At 37.3% G+C, this 18,666-nt stretch overlaps 1 protein-coding gene across 2 annotated transcripts in view; it reads right to left on the bottom strand.

The window, feature by feature from the left end:
- Positions 1 to 5,718: 5,718 nt before the first annotated feature.
- The window catches only part of grid1a (glutamate receptor, ionotropic, delta 1a), a 200,163-nt gene continuing 187,215 nt past the window's right edge, over positions 5,719 to 18,666 (bottom strand). Inside the window, exons 13-17 of one of the 2 annotated variants that reach the window (XM_043263726.1) lie at positions 14,754 to 14,949; positions 12,166 to 12,332; positions 10,395 to 10,635; positions 8,752 to 8,887; positions 5,719 to 7,020 (exon numbers count right to left, since the gene is read on the bottom strand). In XM_043263726.1, coding sequence (XP_043119661.1) covers positions 6,632 to 7,020; positions 8,752 to 8,887; positions 10,395 to 10,635; positions 12,166 to 12,332; positions 14,754 to 14,949 — 1,129 coding nt within the window. In that variant the 3' untranslated portion in view covers positions 5,719 to 6,631. The remainder of the gene's footprint in view (positions 7,021 to 8,751; positions 8,888 to 10,394; positions 10,636 to 12,165; positions 12,333 to 14,753; positions 14,950 to 18,666) is intronic. The other variant, XM_043263727.1, reaches the window with a different exon arrangement.

Here is an 18,666-nt window from a genome sequence, read left to right as displayed (position 1 = left end):
ATATATATATATATATCTTACAAAGAGAAGAAGCTAAAAAATCTAAGTAGAATTTACAATGAATAAAAAGAAGTATGCAATTGTGTAGAGCATACTATACTAGGTGTTCTCATTGGTGTCCAGGTATTTTTTCCTGTACAAAACAGTTAGTTTTTCAGCCTGATATTGAAAATGTGTGTATGTGTGTGTGTTTGCTATTGTCTTTGCAACTTCACAATGAGGAGACGAGCAGAGCAGTCAGAGCAAATTATATTCTAAACCTTCTCTGCTAGGAGATTTTTAATTTATGTTGCAAAGTGCAAAAGACAAATGGGGTTTATTTAAAGGGTAAATCACATGTTTTCAGCATGTTGATGTGAGGGAGTGAGACGGAGAGAGTTGAAATTCTGTAGGTGTCTGCCACTGTCTTGTTTTTCAGAAGGCTTTCACATTTCAGAGCATAAAAGTTTCATTGCTCTCACTCAATGCAGTGTTTCTCATGGATTATTTATCAAATGGGGAGTGGCTGTTTATCATACGGCTAATCCGGCTCAGCACAGGTACAGGCTAACGGCTGTCTGCACACTCATCACCCGCAATAAATCTCCGACCTCGTGAGCCACAGCAGGAAAGACATGTCTCATTCGTTTGACTCCTGCTGGGAGGTCCAGAGAGGCAGTGCAGTCGAATGCCTTATTTGTTTAGCTACAACAAGATCTGAACTAGTCAAGTTCCACAGAGAGCTGCATTTTAATCCCACCCCTCCTAAAAAAGGGGTTTTGTTTTTTAGGCATTGTATTTTTCATCTGATTGCGCAGACCTGCACGATACAGGGTATTTGTAAGAAGGCTGTAGAAAATAACAGGTTCATATTTTCATGGATTGCTTAATTATAATGTATGGTTCATAATTATGCTATTCAGAAAAATGAAAAGAAATGGAATGAAAGAAACTCAAACAGAAAGTTCTGGATGTAATTGCCCAAAAAAAAAAAAACGAAACTGAAAATGCTTTGTAATGATTATTCTTTTTTTGTAATTATTTGTTAAATAATGTAAAGTAATTTTGTTTTTAATTTAACATGATTTTAATGATACTTAATGATGTTAATGATAATTAAAAAAAAACAAAAACACAAGCCTATGAAATAACCACACTTTTACTGAAAGTACCAAAACTGGACTTTTACAATAGGGTTAATTAGTTAACATTAGTTAACTACCATAGTTAACATGAACTAAGAATGAACAATAGTCCATTTATTAAGCTTTATAATATTTGGTACAGATCAGCATCACATGATTTGCTCTCTCTTCGATGATACTTGCTGTGTTTTATTTTCTCCTTTCACTCGTTAGCCACAAAACCATCTTGTTTTAACCTCTCTTTATCTTTCATCATCTGCTCCTCCTTTGTTGGTTATCAGACTCATTTCAATAAAGTATTACATCCGTCTCTTTTCTATTTCAAACTTTGCTCTCTCATCTGCTATCTCATTTCCTTTTACTCCCACATGATCTGGTACTCATGATGTAACACTCAATCACATTATCTGAATTCTCTATAATATTTGTACAATTTTAATCAATATGTCTGCTTTATACTTGTCATGTTCACACAGAATTCTAAGATCACTGGAATGACCCCAAGCTGACGGTCCATTGAATCCTCACAACTATAATACAGCTGGATATTTATTGAGAAATCCTCAACTGAGGTTTTTTTCTTCTCTATAACCACCATGTTCTGTTGGTAATTCAACTGACATGTACTTTCATTCATAGTGGTTACCACTTTTAACAACAACCATTGTCTCGGGTGCAAATTAAGGTTTGGTGCTTTTGTTGAGCAGAATAAATGCAAATGCCTGTCCAGTCATATTTAAACGCACGATTTTCACTGTCAGCCTTCCTTTTCTTCCGATCTGACAATTTTGAACGGCCTATTGTCGTAGCTTTTCAGAAACCTATTTTGCTAACAGCACTGGGCAGCATAAATTAGCTACCTGAGATATGTCAAAATCACTACGTTAGGACCAGAGAGCGTTGTCATAGTGATGCCGTTACGCTGATCTGATTGGTTGTCATATGCCTACTGTTAATAACAGAAGATGAGTGAAATTGCTGGCTTTTTGCTTTTTTTTTTTAAGTGTGATTCTGTAGCATTCATTTAAAAGGCCATTCAAACTAAGCTTTGATTCACTTATGCTTACACAATCACTTAGTCTCTGTCCAGACTTAATTGTCCTTCCGTCAGAATGCAGAGAGACTGCCTACAGAGTACGCCGAGCGAAAAATAGTTGCGCTGGACTCAAGCTAAAAAAAACCTTCACAAACCTCTGGAGACTTCTTCGTTTTAAATATAGTTTGTTCTACACATTCATGAAATAACAAACACTTCTGTATCACGTATTGCGTTCACGGCTTGTGTATCAATTGCGTGCTGACCAGTGCAACTGCTTTAAATAACGCCTTCAAAAAGTTATTTGCCGTTTACAAAACACACACTTGCAAGATTTTCCAGCGGCACTTGAAACTTGATGGAGTTTTAAAAAAATGCGATCTGACAGCCGCCATATTTCTTGCTTTCTCCACCTCTCACCTGTGGGCATTGATATTCCCTCCATCTCTTCTAAGCCGCAGTATTCCGCCTGCCTCTCAATCTCTCCGTCTGGCAAATATTGATCTAGCAAAATGACTTCTCAAGGTTAGGGTTCTAGTTTGTGTGCTACAGTAGATAAGACGAGGGGCTTGTCATTTGCCGCCCGCACTACTGAAGCCCGCTGTGTCACGGGTGGAAGTCTGAGGTTTGCAAGAATCAGGTGTAAAATTTTTTCCATCATGAATTGTGTACTGATATGTGGTTTTGTTTTATCCTTTTGTCTTGGCTGGATGATTTTTTTTTTTTTAGATAGTCATGCTGCATCTGTATCTCTGCTGAATCTTGAGTGATTTGTTTTGGTACGAAGGGAGCTCTGTTTCTCCTCCCAATTCTGCAGCTTTTCGTGCACTCATTTATATGACTAATGGCCTCGTGTTAGCAAGACACTAAAGCATCACTATCATCTTTGGCTGCTGCGTTGTCTTCATATTTTGCTGCTATAATCAGGACTCATGCTTTTGCATATCAGAGCCCCTGTGCTTGTGAAATTACTGGGACCACAAAAGTGCCAATCATTTCTTCAGAAAAATAGGATATTAATAAAACATCTGCAATATTTTTATGAATGTGTTAATGATGCGAAGGCATTCTCAATCTGGAAGCATTTTCAGAGCAATTACCTTCTATTCACAGTATAAGCCTGGCCCCAACGCTTGCATCGTTCAATTGAGATAGATATGATTAACATTTGCATTCGAAACATTTGCCTTCCACTGTCTTTTTGTTCTTGTTTGAGCTCATGCATCCATGTCTATGTGTTTTTTAACCTTCATTAAATTAAAAATAATCTAAATTTATCACCCATCACAGATGTGTTTGCATGTTGTAAGACATTTTGCAAACACAGTGTTCACCGTTCACGGTGTTTTTATTTTTCACTTCTGATAAGAAACAAAATAGCAGCATTCAAATAACTTCTAAATTATCGCAAAATTCAATAAAATGACACTTTTAAATGTGTTGTGACAGAATGCTGTAGCATCTCCGTTCAAGCAGCGAACAGCGAGTTAAAGCACAAAATAAAATATGAATATGAGCAGTACAGTACAGTACAGTACAACTTACCGAAATATGCAATGTTTCACTCGGTGTTTTAACCATGGAAAGATACCACTTAAACAAATTGGGATGAATGTCACTTTACGTTGCACCTTTGTTAAAAAAAGGTTCCCAGGCTATCTCTATGTGTCTGTATAAAAAAACGGCTATTGTCTTTATCAGATGTACAGTAATCATAAATAATAGGCTATTTATATTGGCTGAGAATTTTAGTATGAGTACATCCTTTATATAACTCTAAATGCATTGTAAATAAGCCTTGAAAAAGACATATAAAACAAGCCTGGAATGAATGGGGAAATCTGTTTAGAGTTCATTACAGTTCACATCACAAATACTGCACATGTTGCTCACATCGATACATTGATCTGCAGTGAGCCGCAATATTAGCATGCTTTTAGCAATGCCAGCCAGATGAGACCTTTTGATCATTTAACAAATATGACAGGTTTTGACTTTTTAGACCATATAAAGCTAAAAGTTGAGCCAAACACTTCAGAGCATGCTGTGAAACTGCATCTTCCCACAAATTATGCATAGCATAAAAATGTAGCCTGCATTCTGTGTTCAGGGCTTTTAGCATTTCATGGGTGCTAGGATCCGATGCATCCTTTTATGGTTTAATAAAAGCCTGAGATGAAAAGGATCATCCAGACATTGAAAAATATGTGAGTGAAACCATGCACAAGCTAAATGATACAGTGTATATAAATCTTTAAAGGCTTCTAAAAATCATACATATACAATCCACCCCGCTGCTGGGTGGATTTATGTTGTGTGGCGTGTGTTGAGGTGTGTATCTTTTGACAACGTGTTTAAATGTCTTCTGCCCTTGCCCTTGCCCATTCATAGCATCCACATGGTACCCTAGATCTTATTGACACAGCTGGCAGGAGGGACAGGGAGGGCATCGCCAGTCTGTTCACCTGACAAACAACTCAAGGGCTTGAGCACTTGAAATCCGGTGTGTTCATGTAGCCTTAAGGACTCCGGGCACTGCCGTGACCTTTTTATTTAGCTTGACATTGGAGATATTTGGCAAGTGTTATCCCTGCAACATACTGAATGTAAACCCTGGCCTGTGGTGATCTGATAGGTCGCTTTAGTGACAAAGAGAGGAACATAAACCAGCTGGTGGAAAATATCACTGCTGTTCAGAACTGCTGATTGGTTGTGCTTGTTCATTAGTGGAAATAAGAAGCAAGAGGATTCTGAAAATCAATAGTCATGTAGAGTTTATCTGAAAACAAACTGTATAATTAATGCGTCCATTGATTTGCTCTTCAGGGGGAATGTCAGTTGTTGATCATTATTAGTATTGGAGGTAGCTGGAACAATATTTTAAAGATGAAGCCTGGGGGCAATGAACAACACTGCATGAAAACACTTCATCTGTTATGACTATCCCCTCAACATACTGGATATAGTCTTAATGAAACAGGTAAAATGTTTGTTTGACTGACAGTGAGGAACTGCATTCTAGTACAGATATATCACTTTTATCGATCAGTCTGATTTGAGTATCACAAATTAATTCTTGGTTAATACTAATTAAAAAGCTTCAGGTCAGCAAGATTGTTTAATGCTTTTGAAAGTTTCTTATGCTCACCAGGGCTGAAATATTGAAATATATATATATATATATATATATATATATATATATATATATATATATATATATATATATATATATATATATATATATATATATTTTTTTTTTCAATATAGTTTTAAATGTAACCTATCCATGTTGAATGTTTTCAGCCATTCCTCCGGTCTTTGGAGTAATTTTAATATGCTGATTTGATGCTCAAGAGAAACATTTATTATTAATGTGGAAAAGTTTATATTTTTGTTTCTGTAAACATGATTGTTTTTTTTTATTAAAAACAACTCCCCAATCTTTTAACCTATCAGGCATTTATAAATGAACCTATTTTAATAGACTTAGTTTATTGTTGAACTTTACCTTATTTTAGTTTTTTAAAATGATAATCATACCAATGAACACTAAATGAAAAGATTTGATGCAAAAGAGTTTATTTTATAACCAAAAGAATCTCAAACACCATGGTGATTTTCTTCCAACATGTTAAAATCACTACTGGTTTCAGGAACAAGATAAATTTAATTTTCTACAACATAGTTAATATTGATATGTTTATATTTTGCTCTCTATTCAGAGTACACTTTAAAAAGACTCAAATGCAGCCATTACATATGAGTACGCAGAATTTCAGGTACATATAATGTACATATGTCTTTTTTATAATGTATTTGATATTAAAGGCGAGTGTTGTGTATGTTGTTCTACAGATGATTTTGCCATACACACTGAGATTATATGATGAAGAGCTGCTACTAAAACTTTGTTCCCTGGGATCAAATGTTACGTGAGCGGTGCCTCCACAAACCTGCGGTTTCTTTGATTCATTTCTCTTTAAAGCTTTTTATATTAAACAAAAAAATTAGTAGATCAAAAGATTTACAGATTGTTTCTCTTTCACTTGTTTTCTCCCCGTCTCTTCTCCTTCAAATAAAAATCTTTAAACGTGGCACTTAGAAAACATCCACAAGGAATTCTCATTTTTATTTTAGAACAAAATTTACAAAGCCATTCAAACAGTCTGTATTGTAGGTAATTACTTCTTTTAAACTCAACTTCAAAAAAATCATGAATATTCAAAATACACTTTGACTTCACTGCTGTCTCTCGTTATATACAAATATGTACAGGCAAGGAAAGTCAGCGTCTCACAGTCGTATGTATCTGTACTGAAAAAAAGAGAGATCTCCATAGCTGTTTGTATGTATGTAATTGTATAAATGCAACCAGACCTGGTCCAAACACGGTTTTTGTGATTGGCTGCTTGGCAAGAAGTCTTTAGAACGCTCAGACCGCTCGTCTCAAATAGAGGTCCCATGGCTTGGATCAATGGCTTCTGGGATGGGTCCCCCGGGCACTGCCTGGTAAGAGATGGGCATAGGTGTCTTTACGGGGCTCTGGCGGAAAAGGCCTCCGTTGGGCGCCCGGTGTTTGCAGCGCATGGAGGGTGGCAGAGTGGAACTGCTGAGAGGGAGGGGAAGGCTCCGTCCGGGCACGCGGCCGACCCCAGGACCCTCCTGGAGGAAGGAAGTCACGGACAGGCCCCCAGGGGGGAAATCTCTCATGACTTCCTGGGAGCTCTGCTGTGGACGCATGCTGCCCATGTCCAGGGCAGAGATCTCCAGAGACTGACCCGGCAGCTGCTTGTGCGCCAGATCGTCCTCCATCAGCCCACTCAAACGCTGGTGAACCTGCTCCAGATTCACCTCTTTGTCCTGGGAACGACAAAAGAAAGGGGGAGAGATTGAGCCCGAATCCAAGGCGAGGGGAAAGATGAAAGGGCGGGAATTGATTTGCGGGGTGAAAAACGGCTAAAAAGAAAGAAAGAAGAAGCGAGAAATGAAAAGTGGACGGGCACTGGAGCAAGAACAGATGTGAATGAAAAGAACGTGGATGTGCGTGCAATCTTTCAGAAATGAGCAGAAGGTGTTTACAGAAGGGCTCCAACAATCACATCAGCTCTGATTAATGATACCAATTACACAACGTACTACTGACAGCACCAAATAATCTCATAAAAATAAAATCAAATCCATCTCTTCTCCCACCCGCTCCAGCAAAGCAAGCAAAAAGGTCTGAACTGCTGAAAAAAGCTTCATATCCGAAAAGTTGCCAAATGAAAGAAATCAATGATGCAAATGAGAGCGAGCGCTGGGAAACATGGGCCATAAATTGAATTGCAAACACATGCTTTGGAGCTTCAATGTTTCGGGCTTATTTCGGAGGAGCCTTGAAAGGGGTATTTCTTCATTCTTTGATACGCAGTGCCGTGAAATAGCTTCGGTCATGCGCCAGTGATGCTGAGGCGTGCCACTTAATGAAAGAATCAAGCCAACATTAACAGGCTGCTAACTGCTTACATTTTTTCCCACACAGTCATTTAATTCGCATGCCATGCATCCTCCATAAGAGAGTGAGGAGGGTGAACTCGATACAGTGAAGAATTCATTTAACACTGATAACCGTTACATCCAGGACTACTCTGTTAATAACTCTTCTTCTTCACTGTTTTGTACAAGCCAGTTCAGTAATGCATCCTTTCCATTTTATCGGAATAGTTCAAAATTTAATTCCGCCATTTACTCACTCTCATGTTGTTTCAAAGCTGCATCACGACTTGGGCCCCCATTGACTTTAATTATACAGGCGAAAACAAGCTATAAAAAAATCTTCTTTTGTGTTTTTGTTAGTGACTGAATTTTTACTTTCGGGTGAACTGGTCCTTTAACTCAATCGCAGAGGTCTTAGGTCTCTAGCCCGGTCGATACAAAGCGAATCAGCTGTATATTCTACAGTTTTGTACCGCTTATGGGTAATTAGAGGTGTCACATTATGAGACTATGTTTCTGAGTCATAAGATCAATGAAGAGATAATTACTGCAGAGCTCATGCAGCTGTAGAAGAAAGTCTGAATGTGGCTCTAATTAAAAATGCATTAATTCGCCATTAAAATACACCCAATTTGGGGCACTTACAGCCGTGACAAACAACACAACTGGAGGCCAATCTCCTTTTGGATTCCAGATTGCAATATTTTGGGACATCAGTGTGGCCGCTGAATGGGTGATCTGATGGATGACAAACAGATGATGAATTTGATGAGTATGTGGAGCGAAATGGAGAGGCACACAATGGGATTCCTGTTAGTGCTGCTTTGGCAAAGAGACTCCATGAATAAAATCATCACTCTAAACAGAAAGTACTTATTAATCTACACAATATGGATGAATTAATTGGTCTAACTCTGCCTGGGTCTCTGTGATCAGTTAGTTCTCTTTGGATGAGTGAATCATAATTACCGCTCCACCCACATCCTCATATATAATCTGATTGATTTGGAGCCCTAACCCGCTCCAGGAGGACGCTTGTCCTTCCTCTCAATGACTCTACATTATCAAGCCCTGTTCACCCCACTGACAGGTATCCCTGCTCAGGTCTCGGCTGACCTGTGTAAAAAGCCTGCGTGTCTTCCCAGTCTCTTTCTCTCTCTGGCCAAACGTCCCGTGCGCATCCTGCAGCAGTTGCAATTTCATTATATGCCAATGACCCAGACGCCATCTCCAGAGTGCAGCCCTTAGTGTCCTGTATGAGACCATAGAGAACCCGTGACTGCCTGGACATTGGCATATAATTGCAATAAGAAGACACAGAGAGGGATATAAAACGTAAAATGTGTCAAGTTGGTTATCGTGTGGTTCTTATTGCTTGCCAGAGCTCCAATGACTCGCTTCTTACAGTGTATCATAAACCAAACAAAACCATACATAAAAGAAACACTCAAGTTGTACAGGCATATGGCAGACTGAGCACCTTAAAGCGAGAACAAGGAGTTGGTTGGTGAAAGCAATATAGTTTGAAAGCTAGTAAAAAATTCTTATCTCTTTATGTGTTATTAATTTAAATCACATTTAAGTCACATTTCAAGCAGTTGTCTGTAATGTCTGTAAAATTTTATATCACGTTATCGACAATCAACGTTCCCCAACTATAATATGTGGTTTATGAGCTGTTGCTCTCACCAATATGCTTGCCTCGGCTCAAGATATCACCAAAGGGAAAAGAGAGAAGGAGAGGAGACAAGGACGGAAGAGTAACTGTAGAACACTTGAACATAAGTCAATAAGTCACTGGCTTTCTCATTGCACACACTTTAGTTTAGGGATCCAGGTACAACCTTTGCCCTAACAACCTAGCAGAAGCAGCAGAAGTAGTAGGCTATAATTGACTGATATTGCAAATTGGGGACGTTCGTATGCAGAAAGCTACTTGGAAACAGCAATATTTGTAGTTGCCCATAACACAGAGCTAATGGGTTTAAATACGAAAACTATCATCTCCACTTATAGGGATAGTACATCCAAACAAAGAAAATTCTGTTCATCATTTTCTGTGGTTCCAAACTCATGAATTCCTTTCTTCTGTGAAACACAAAAGAAGCTATGTAGAAGAATGTTTTAGCTGATTGTGGCCATGATAATAGGCACTAAAACTTTCAAGTCACAAATCAAACTACAAACTACTAAAGAACTTTTTACAAATTTCATGTACATTTGAGTATAACATTATCAAAGAAAAAAAAGTATAAATAAATTGAAGAATGGTGTTTTACTGGAAGATCAGAGATCCTAATAGAAATAAATAAACATTCACCCCATAAGATCAATAATATTAAAATAGATATGGTGAATTTATATTAAATGTCAACTTTAAACATTCTTCAAAATTTCTTTTGTGTTCCGTAGAAGACAATTCATATGGAATTGGAACAACATGAGAGTGAGTAAATGATGACTGTTTTTAATTTTTGGGTAGACTATCCCTTTCAATAATCAAAGATTTGATCTATTTTTTCTTAAGTGGCTCCCTCCCCCCTTCACCCTTCCCTCTTGCCTTCTCTTTGGCAACACTTCAGCAAATGGGAGGCAGTAAGTTCTTAATAGTCACACCTATAGCTGGGTGTACTGGAGCTCGACTAAATCGGGCTTGCGTCAGTGGCGTCTGGATCCATAAAGTAGAGTGTGGCAGTGGCTGTACAGTCCTGGGCGCGGTGGGCAGGGGTTGGCCGTAGTTTGGCCGCCTGTGGGGTCACCTCTTTGGGCTGTGCCCGCTGACAGCGTGGCCCGTTCCACCATGACTCCAGAGCGGCCACCAGGCAGGCCAGGAGCAGCCCTGCCGCTAGGATGCAAAAGACCCCAGCAAAGCTGTGCAGTCTCAGGGCACGGCCCTCCGGCTGGGGCTCCGCGTGCTTGTCCAGGTCGCAACGACCTTTGCGTGGCCACCACTTCTGCTTTAGTATGTCAAGGTCTCCTTTCTCCTGCAGGTCAAGGATCCTGAAGTGAAAACAAATGGATTGTTAAGAGGGCTGAGCTACAAATCTGTCATTACTTTCATCTGAAGGACAAAAATAATAATAAAAAAAAAACATACTGAAATGATTGGTTTTGCCTGTTCTTGTTCTACTTGTTGTAAATTTTAGCACAAGAGGAAAGTCCAGAACAAAATAGGACTCACAGGTGATTATGAGACAAATAACAGGGTTGGATAAAATAATGGGAACATTTGAGAAATAAGCAATATGGGGTTTTACTGCATTTTGCATTTTAAACAGCTTCCAGATGTCTTGGAATAGATTCATACACATTTTTCCATTTTGTTTATAATCTGTCAGTTGCTTTAGATGTTGAAGTTCATCCTGGTGTTCCAGCTGTACAGGTTTTGTGATCATGACAACATCTTTGGCATTTTTATATTGGTACCTGTGATTAATGCTTCAGCAATTGCAGCTCTTTCATGGATGCTGTCTTTGTGAAGTGGCTTTTTCTGGCCTTCAAGGTGAATGCTGATGTTTTATGTCCCATTGCTGCAATAGTCATGTATTTTGTTTACACACAATTTTGTCCAAACCCTGTATAACATTAACTGGCCATGAAGCATGACCAAGAACAAATGATGGAAAAATAAAATACTTATGGTTTTCAAATGTAAAAAGTGAGGTAATTATCTTCTCAATATAAAAAAGGAGATAAAAGTTTTTTTTAAATAGTGTTGACAAACTTTGTAAATCACAAAAAAAAAAAACACTTCGGCAGTGGCAATGAACATTTGGTCTTTTATAGAGCTTATTAATTAGCTTTCTCTTTATTCCTTGACAGGTTTTCATAGTAGTTATACATTTCAATGCAGCAGACGTTCAGAAAGCGGACGCGATTGTAAAGAATCCAGAGGAAAAGGTCAATAACTAATGATAGCAACGGAAATGTCAAAGGTTGAAAAATAAAGTCTGTTCAACTGCAATTGTCCTGGGTATTAATTTAAAACATGTTTGATTCTAATTCCCCATAACAGGCCAAAAGGTGATTGTAGAGAATCCGTCATGAAAATGCATTTCGATGCCCCGATGTTCCTGATATGTGAATTATTAATTGCCGACGAGCTTACCTCCCTAAAGCTAATTAGTATGTGAGCGGAGCATCGGTACGAGCTGAAAATATGAATGCAAATTATAGTCAAACAAATGAAGGGCTGCAGGGTGAGGTGCTTTAAAGCCAGTGGAGAGAAGAAAGGATGGGTGGGAATGAAGATAAATGCGCAAAGAAGCAGACACTGGTGATTCAACACGATTCATGGGTTCTCCGGCAAGACTGCGTCTGCCAAGGAAATAAATGTAATGTAAATGAGAGAAAGGACAGATGATGAAAGAAAAAGGGAAACAATCCATCACAGTCATGCAGTGTGATGTTTGCGAAGCTTTGGAGCTTGATATTGACTCGAAATGATTGAAACGATGGTGTCTATCCTTCAGCCAGTTTAACGACTTGTATCGTTCTTTCTGATCATATCGCACATATACACTCGCTCACTTCTGCGAGAAGAGATCTCTGTAGGGGCTGCCGTGCTGCAGAGCCAGGCCATATCCTTTGCTGCTCATGCTGTTTCCTGTGACCACCAGCGTACAATCATCATCTGTCAGAGCGGCATACTCTAACACTGCCATGTCCCACAGGAAGGCATACGGATCCCGCTTCACCTGAGAGAAACCACACACACACACACACACACACACACACACGATACAATGTTTAATTTGCCCATGTATGGCTGAACATTTTGTGTTTTTGATAATACACACATCTGGAGGTTATCTTGAGATGGAGAGCTTCTCCTTTCAGTCACTCAGTTCTTGTCAGACAGGTCACAGACATCATTCAAAATGAAAGATGTTTATATTTCACTGAAAGTCATGAGATGGCTTTGAACTTGTTTCTTCTCTGGAAACTAGCCTCCCCCGCTTTCTTTTTCAAGAGATTTCACTGTCTCTTGGGAAAATGGCTTTCCCTCCCTTCCCCCACCACACGAAATAAAGCAGCACACGCGTCCGCTTTCCTTTCTGTTTCTTTTAAACTCAGGCTCTATCGCTACTACACAGTCATGACAAACTTTCATATGACAAGTACAAAGGGAAAAAAAAAGGATGTCAAAGAAGAAATGACAAAGAAGCTATACTGTCTCCTGGCTCTTCCATATAAACATGAAATTTTCCCTATCTCTTTTTAAAGTGCTACAAATATCTGTCACTGCCTGAAGTGATATTTACAATTTGTCTTTCAAGTGCACATCCATTAGTAGGATTTGGATACTCTCAACCTATTAAAGCATTGATAGCAAGTCTTTCAAATGTATACAAGTGGAATGTATTTTAAAATGTAATTTATTCCTGAGATGACAAAGCTGACTTTTCAGCTGCTATTTTCTTTCAGTGTCACATGATCCTTCAGAAATTATTCTAACATGCTGATTTGATGGCTAGTTATTATCAATTATTATTGGGGCTTAGTCATTACTAATAGTTCCTAATTACTAATGATGTTTTTGCTGTTTTTGGGGGGATTCTTTGATGAGCAGAAATAAAAAAAAAAACTGCAATTACATTTCAAATAGAAAACTTGTTACATAAATGTACTTTCACTTAATTTAATGCTAACAACTAAACTGTAGTGTGGCATAGCTTCAAAATGTTCCTTAGCAAATGTAAAATTTTATTTTGCAAAAAGCATTTTAGGGGGGAAAATACATCAAATCAGAAACATTCTACAGTGACAAATGTCCATATACTACTGGACATTGTTAGCAAAAAAATGATACTAGTGAGGGTGTGAAATGTTTGCTGTGAGAGAATTTATTTTCTAGTCCACCGGGACAAAAGTGACCACAGTTGAAGAAACACTAGTATATATGTGAATCTGTTGGGCAATTACTGGCAGTTAAACACTTCAGCATGGATGGCCTGACAATAGCATTATTCAACACTATCCAATGTGCGGGGGTGCAACCGTACAGGCCTCAATTTCTCTGTGTCTTATCTCTTTTCATTATTCTGCTTAAGAAATCAATTCGGAGCCTGCTGAATTGTTAACTTAATAGCCAGTTATGTAACTGGGCTGAAAAACTCTCATAAAGAAATTCATGGTTTGGTGATGTCTCCTGCAAATAGCATGCCGGTGGATATGTGACAATAAGATGAGCTATGAAATTCAATAGCTGCAATTTTTTAAAGTTTTATTAAAGGGCTTGATGTGGATATCAAGCGTCTTAAACATTCTCTTGGCATCAGCAACAGTTTGTATACAAAGTGAAAGTTTTACCAAAAAAAGCACAGATAAATGAATGCACTCAGCAGCATATGAATAATTTTTATGACTTGCGCAATATGGATGGATATAGCAATGTCTGAGCTTTGAATATTTTTCTTGATAGTCTAAGGCAGTTTTCTCATGTTTTCTATCCGACTTGCATGCTACATTTCCCTTTCTCTTTTTAATGATGCAAGATGCCAGAATTGTCCTGTTTCAATCCTAAACAGACTGCAATTTACTGCTGGGCTCTTTTTGTGTTCTGTGAGATATGCTTTGGATTACAATGAGCTACAGATAGCCAGCCAGCCTCATGAACATGGTCTAGTGCAAAGAAAAGCTCTTACTAGTACCACGGACACCTTTTATGAACTACTGTACAGCAGAAATTCAGAACCACGGACAGCTCTCCACTCTGATTAACATGATTGGTGCAGATTTGAAAGGATTGAGCTTTTCAGTTTAATAATAGCTCCTCTTAGTCTGTTTCATGTGCTGTGTGTGTGTGTGTGTGTGTGTATATATATATATATATATATATATATATATATATATATATATATATATATATATACTTCTGTGAAATGATTAATCACATCAGAAAAAGTTTTGGATTATATAACATGTATGTGTACTGTATATATTCATTATATATATATATTATACATTATAAATGCATTTATATTTCCTGTAAAAATAAACAGCTGCTTTGATATTTAGGGGTCCTTGGCATCATAAAGTTTGGATTAGGCCACACATGCGGACTCTTGATCTCCCTTCCACCTCATCTGTAAGTAACAGTACTCTGTGTCTGATACCTTGCGGATGCCTTCAGCAGGAGAGGTCACAGAGTTGTCCTGTCCCTGATTTTTATTGATAGTTCTCCACAGCTCGGCGAAAGTGCTGTCTTGCTCCAAGGGGTTCGTGCCCTTCACCCTGAAATACTGGAACACAGCAGAGTCTCTCACCGTTCCGTAGCTCAGCTCTGTCTGCTTGGAAAGGTCTTGAAATGTTCTGGATTGAGAAGAAAAGTAATAAAAGACACAAAAGTTACATATGTTATTTAAAGTGCACAATATATTAAAAAAACAGATATGACAACAGAATGTGGAGGAATGCAATTTAGCCAATTAACATACTGTATGCTCAGAATTATTGATGCCTGATGTTCAGAATGTGTTTGAGAAATTGCCACTGTGTTCACTGTCATGTGCTGGATGATTTGATTTATTATTTTAGTTTTTAAACAATCTGGAGGGCTAGATATGCTTTAAACAACACCAACAAAAAGCTGTGAATGGTACATTTCACAACCTGCGTAAACAGTGTGAAAGGAGCATTAAACAATTAAAAAAATACTCTCGCCGGAACCAACCATTTAGGCATATCATATGGAGCTTTTCAACCAATTGAATAACTTGTAACAGTGTACACACATAGATACTATTATTTCACTTTATTTTTAATTGCTCTCGAAGAGTGAGCAAAGATTTATTACCATGACTGTAAAGATTTAAAGAACAGGAACTAAATAAAAACGAAGAGAAATAAATCACAATTAATGGAATTAAATATTTGGAAAATGGTGTGGCTCAGAAGGACCTGCTTATTTTTTAATGACATTTCAGACAGTTTATTTTAAAATGATTATTATTTTAGTATTGCCTATAGTTTTATGTAGCTTAGAATCTAAAATGCATTCACAACTTGCTGTCTCTTCTCTGAAATAAAGTAAAACAATTTAATTAAATTATAAGAGAGACAATGTCCTTCACCTCTCCATGACTCTATTCCTCCTAAATGCGTTCATGAATCAAAGAGAGGTGAGTTCGAGCTACTGATATGCTGCATTTCTATAGGGTAATATGGGGGTTAATGAAAGTCCCTTATCTAACACTACCATTACTGCTTTGCTTGACCTGGCTCTATAAGCACCAGTCTAAAAACATGAAAATATTTGTCTGGTTTACATCTGCTCTTCTTCTTATGTATGCATGTAGTATGCATGCTTTTTCTTTTTTTTTAAAGTGATGTTTGGGTTGGATGGCCGCTTTGTTATTTAAAATACTGTCAAAAGCTTTAATTAAATTTGATAAATATGCAGCAGTTGGTAGGATGGAAGTAGTTTATGTAATGTGTTTTCAGTTCAGATGGCTGTGGACAGATTATAACAATCACAGACATTCTTGTCCACACATTTAATATAGACTTTAAAAGGGTCTAGAAAAACAAAACCAAAAACAAATCATCACTATTTGCATAATAAAAAAAAGTACAGTCGAGTTAGAAGCCAGACCAATAGGCGCAACAATACTCCACTTTAAACAATAAAAGAGCTCATGCAACAATCAATCACTAATGAAAAGGCAGACTAGACACAACAACACTAAAACTGTCACAGACAATGAATGAATGCATAAACATGATGTATTCATGAATTATTTGAATTATTTGGGGTGTTAAAAATCCCCCTGACAAAATACAGTTCTAAATGATTTTGCAGTTCACAGCTGCTGTCTTCCATCTGCAACTTCCGATGTCATGCAGTCCATGTGATGTTTATAGGACAGCCGCCTGCTCTTCCCTCTTGCGTAATGACACTGTGCTGCTTCTCCTTCTGGTTTTAGTGGGGAGTGATTTCATGTAGAGATAAGCATCTTCTATCACCCTTGACAAGGCTATTTAACAGGACCGCACAATTATTTGCAGATTCAATGAGTCAGATTGTTCATCTTGAGAAGATAAAATCAGAACAATTAATCAGTTTAATTATAGTGATACTGCTACAGCTGGAGGAGAAAAAAAAAACTCTGGAAATGTGTTACGCATGGTGTCATCTCATTGTATTGAGATGATATAGTCATTTATACTGCAAACCCTTCTGAGCAGCTTTTGTAGAGTTTTAACCTTCCTGAGAAATGTTGCAGTTCTGAAATTGACCATTTCTTTCGTAAGCTGTGGTAAAGCAGGTTTATGTCACATCTTTGGACTCTGTGTTGTTGTTTTCTTGTCCCACGTGCTCTGTATGCCCTACTTATCATTTCAGGTAATTGTATCATTGTCTTCAGGTGTGTCTCATTAATTTTGGTATTTAAGTCCAGTTTGTTTCCGTTCAGATTGTCTTTAATGTGTGGTTTTTGTTCTGTCTGCCTGCCTGCAACTATATTGTTTATTTCGTGTGTAGAAGATTAAAAGACTATTTATGTTATATGCTCGTCTAGCGCTCCTTCTCTCTGAACCACAGCGTGACAATTTTTTGTTTTTGTTCAAATTTACAAAAATGTTTTTTTTTATTCTATTCAAATAGATGCGATTCTTTTAAACTTTTAATTCTGAAAATATCTTTAAAAAATAGTTTCTTTCAAATAAATAAATAAGGCAAAGCAGCACAATGTTTTTAACACTGATGATAATAAAACAGTGTCTTGTGCACCAAATCAATGATCAGTGACATTGAAGACTGAAGTAATGACTACTAAAAATTCAGCTTTTCTATCACAAGATTAAATTACATTTTGAAATTTAATCGAATGAAAAAGCAGTTCTTTTAAATTGTAAATATATTTTAAATGATTAGTATTTTATTGCTTTTTCTGATCTGCCTTGATAAGAATTATAGACCTCTTACAAAAAAACATTTGAAATAAACTGCTTTGTACATCAGTATCGCTAGCAATTTTATTTTATTTTCAGGTTTTAACATGCTAGAAAACAATGAAAAATGTGTTATGGAAGTTATTGAGTCTTGAGTTCTTATGCAATCTTGTGTGTGTGTGTGTGTGTGTGTGTGTGTGTGTATATATATATATATATATATATATATATATATATATATATATATATATATATATATATATACATACACATACATGAGGTCAGTGTTTTTATTGTGCTGCTTGTGGCTAGTGGTTATAAAAAAAGGTTCAGTCAATGACCATAAAGCAACTTGACATCTTATGGAGTGAGACTAAAAATAGCTAATGTGTTAAAAAAACCCATAGATTTAATTATAATCTGTGATCCATGTGCTACTATAGACAACACACTTTACATAACCACACTTATTGAGAGCAGGCAGACTATACGTAATGAGCTGTTAACACAGGATGTGTTTTTGTGTTCAAAAAGAACTAGACAGTGTTCAACTGAATGGAAGAGAATAAACACAGGGCTGTTTCACGAACTGGTCATAACACTAGTGTTGAATAAATCAGATAAAATAAACTGCTAGACATTGCAGTTTTAAATATATGTTTAAATAATGGATTCTTAATCAGCATATTATGTACAATGTTTCGTGTAAAACTGACAATCCTAAACATGCAAGGAAATTTCCCAGGATACCCGGCAGGTAAGTACAAACTCCATGCCTCTGAGATTCTTTCAGCCGGCCTCTGCAGAACAAATCAATAGAGGTGCTCTGTAAAATGCATTATTAGCCGTAATGGGGAAATGAATTTGGATGTGATCCATTATCTTGTTTTTGTTTTTGTATGAGAATGTTCTAGATGCCCTACATCCAACTAAGCATAGAAAAATGGTGCAGTTTTAAACCACGCTCAGGCTTAATTATGTGTTCTGAAGCCCCCCAAAAAAGTTACGCTTCATAAATCATGCAAATTAAAAGGGTCACTAAATGTGCATAAAATGGTTTACAAACACAATGCTAAATAGTAGACCTACATTTTATAAACAAATTTACACATCCGGTAACTTTTATATAGCATACAA

This window comes from Puntigrus tetrazona, chromosome 17, assembly GCF_018831695.1.
Source record: "Puntigrus tetrazona isolate hp1 chromosome 17, ASM1883169v1, whole genome shotgun sequence".
Taxonomy (NCBI): domain Eukaryota; kingdom Metazoa; phylum Chordata; class Actinopteri; order Cypriniformes; family Cyprinidae; genus Puntigrus; species Puntigrus tetrazona.
Note: the sequence above shows the minus strand (reverse complement) of the source record. Positions and strands in the feature narration are given on the sequence as shown.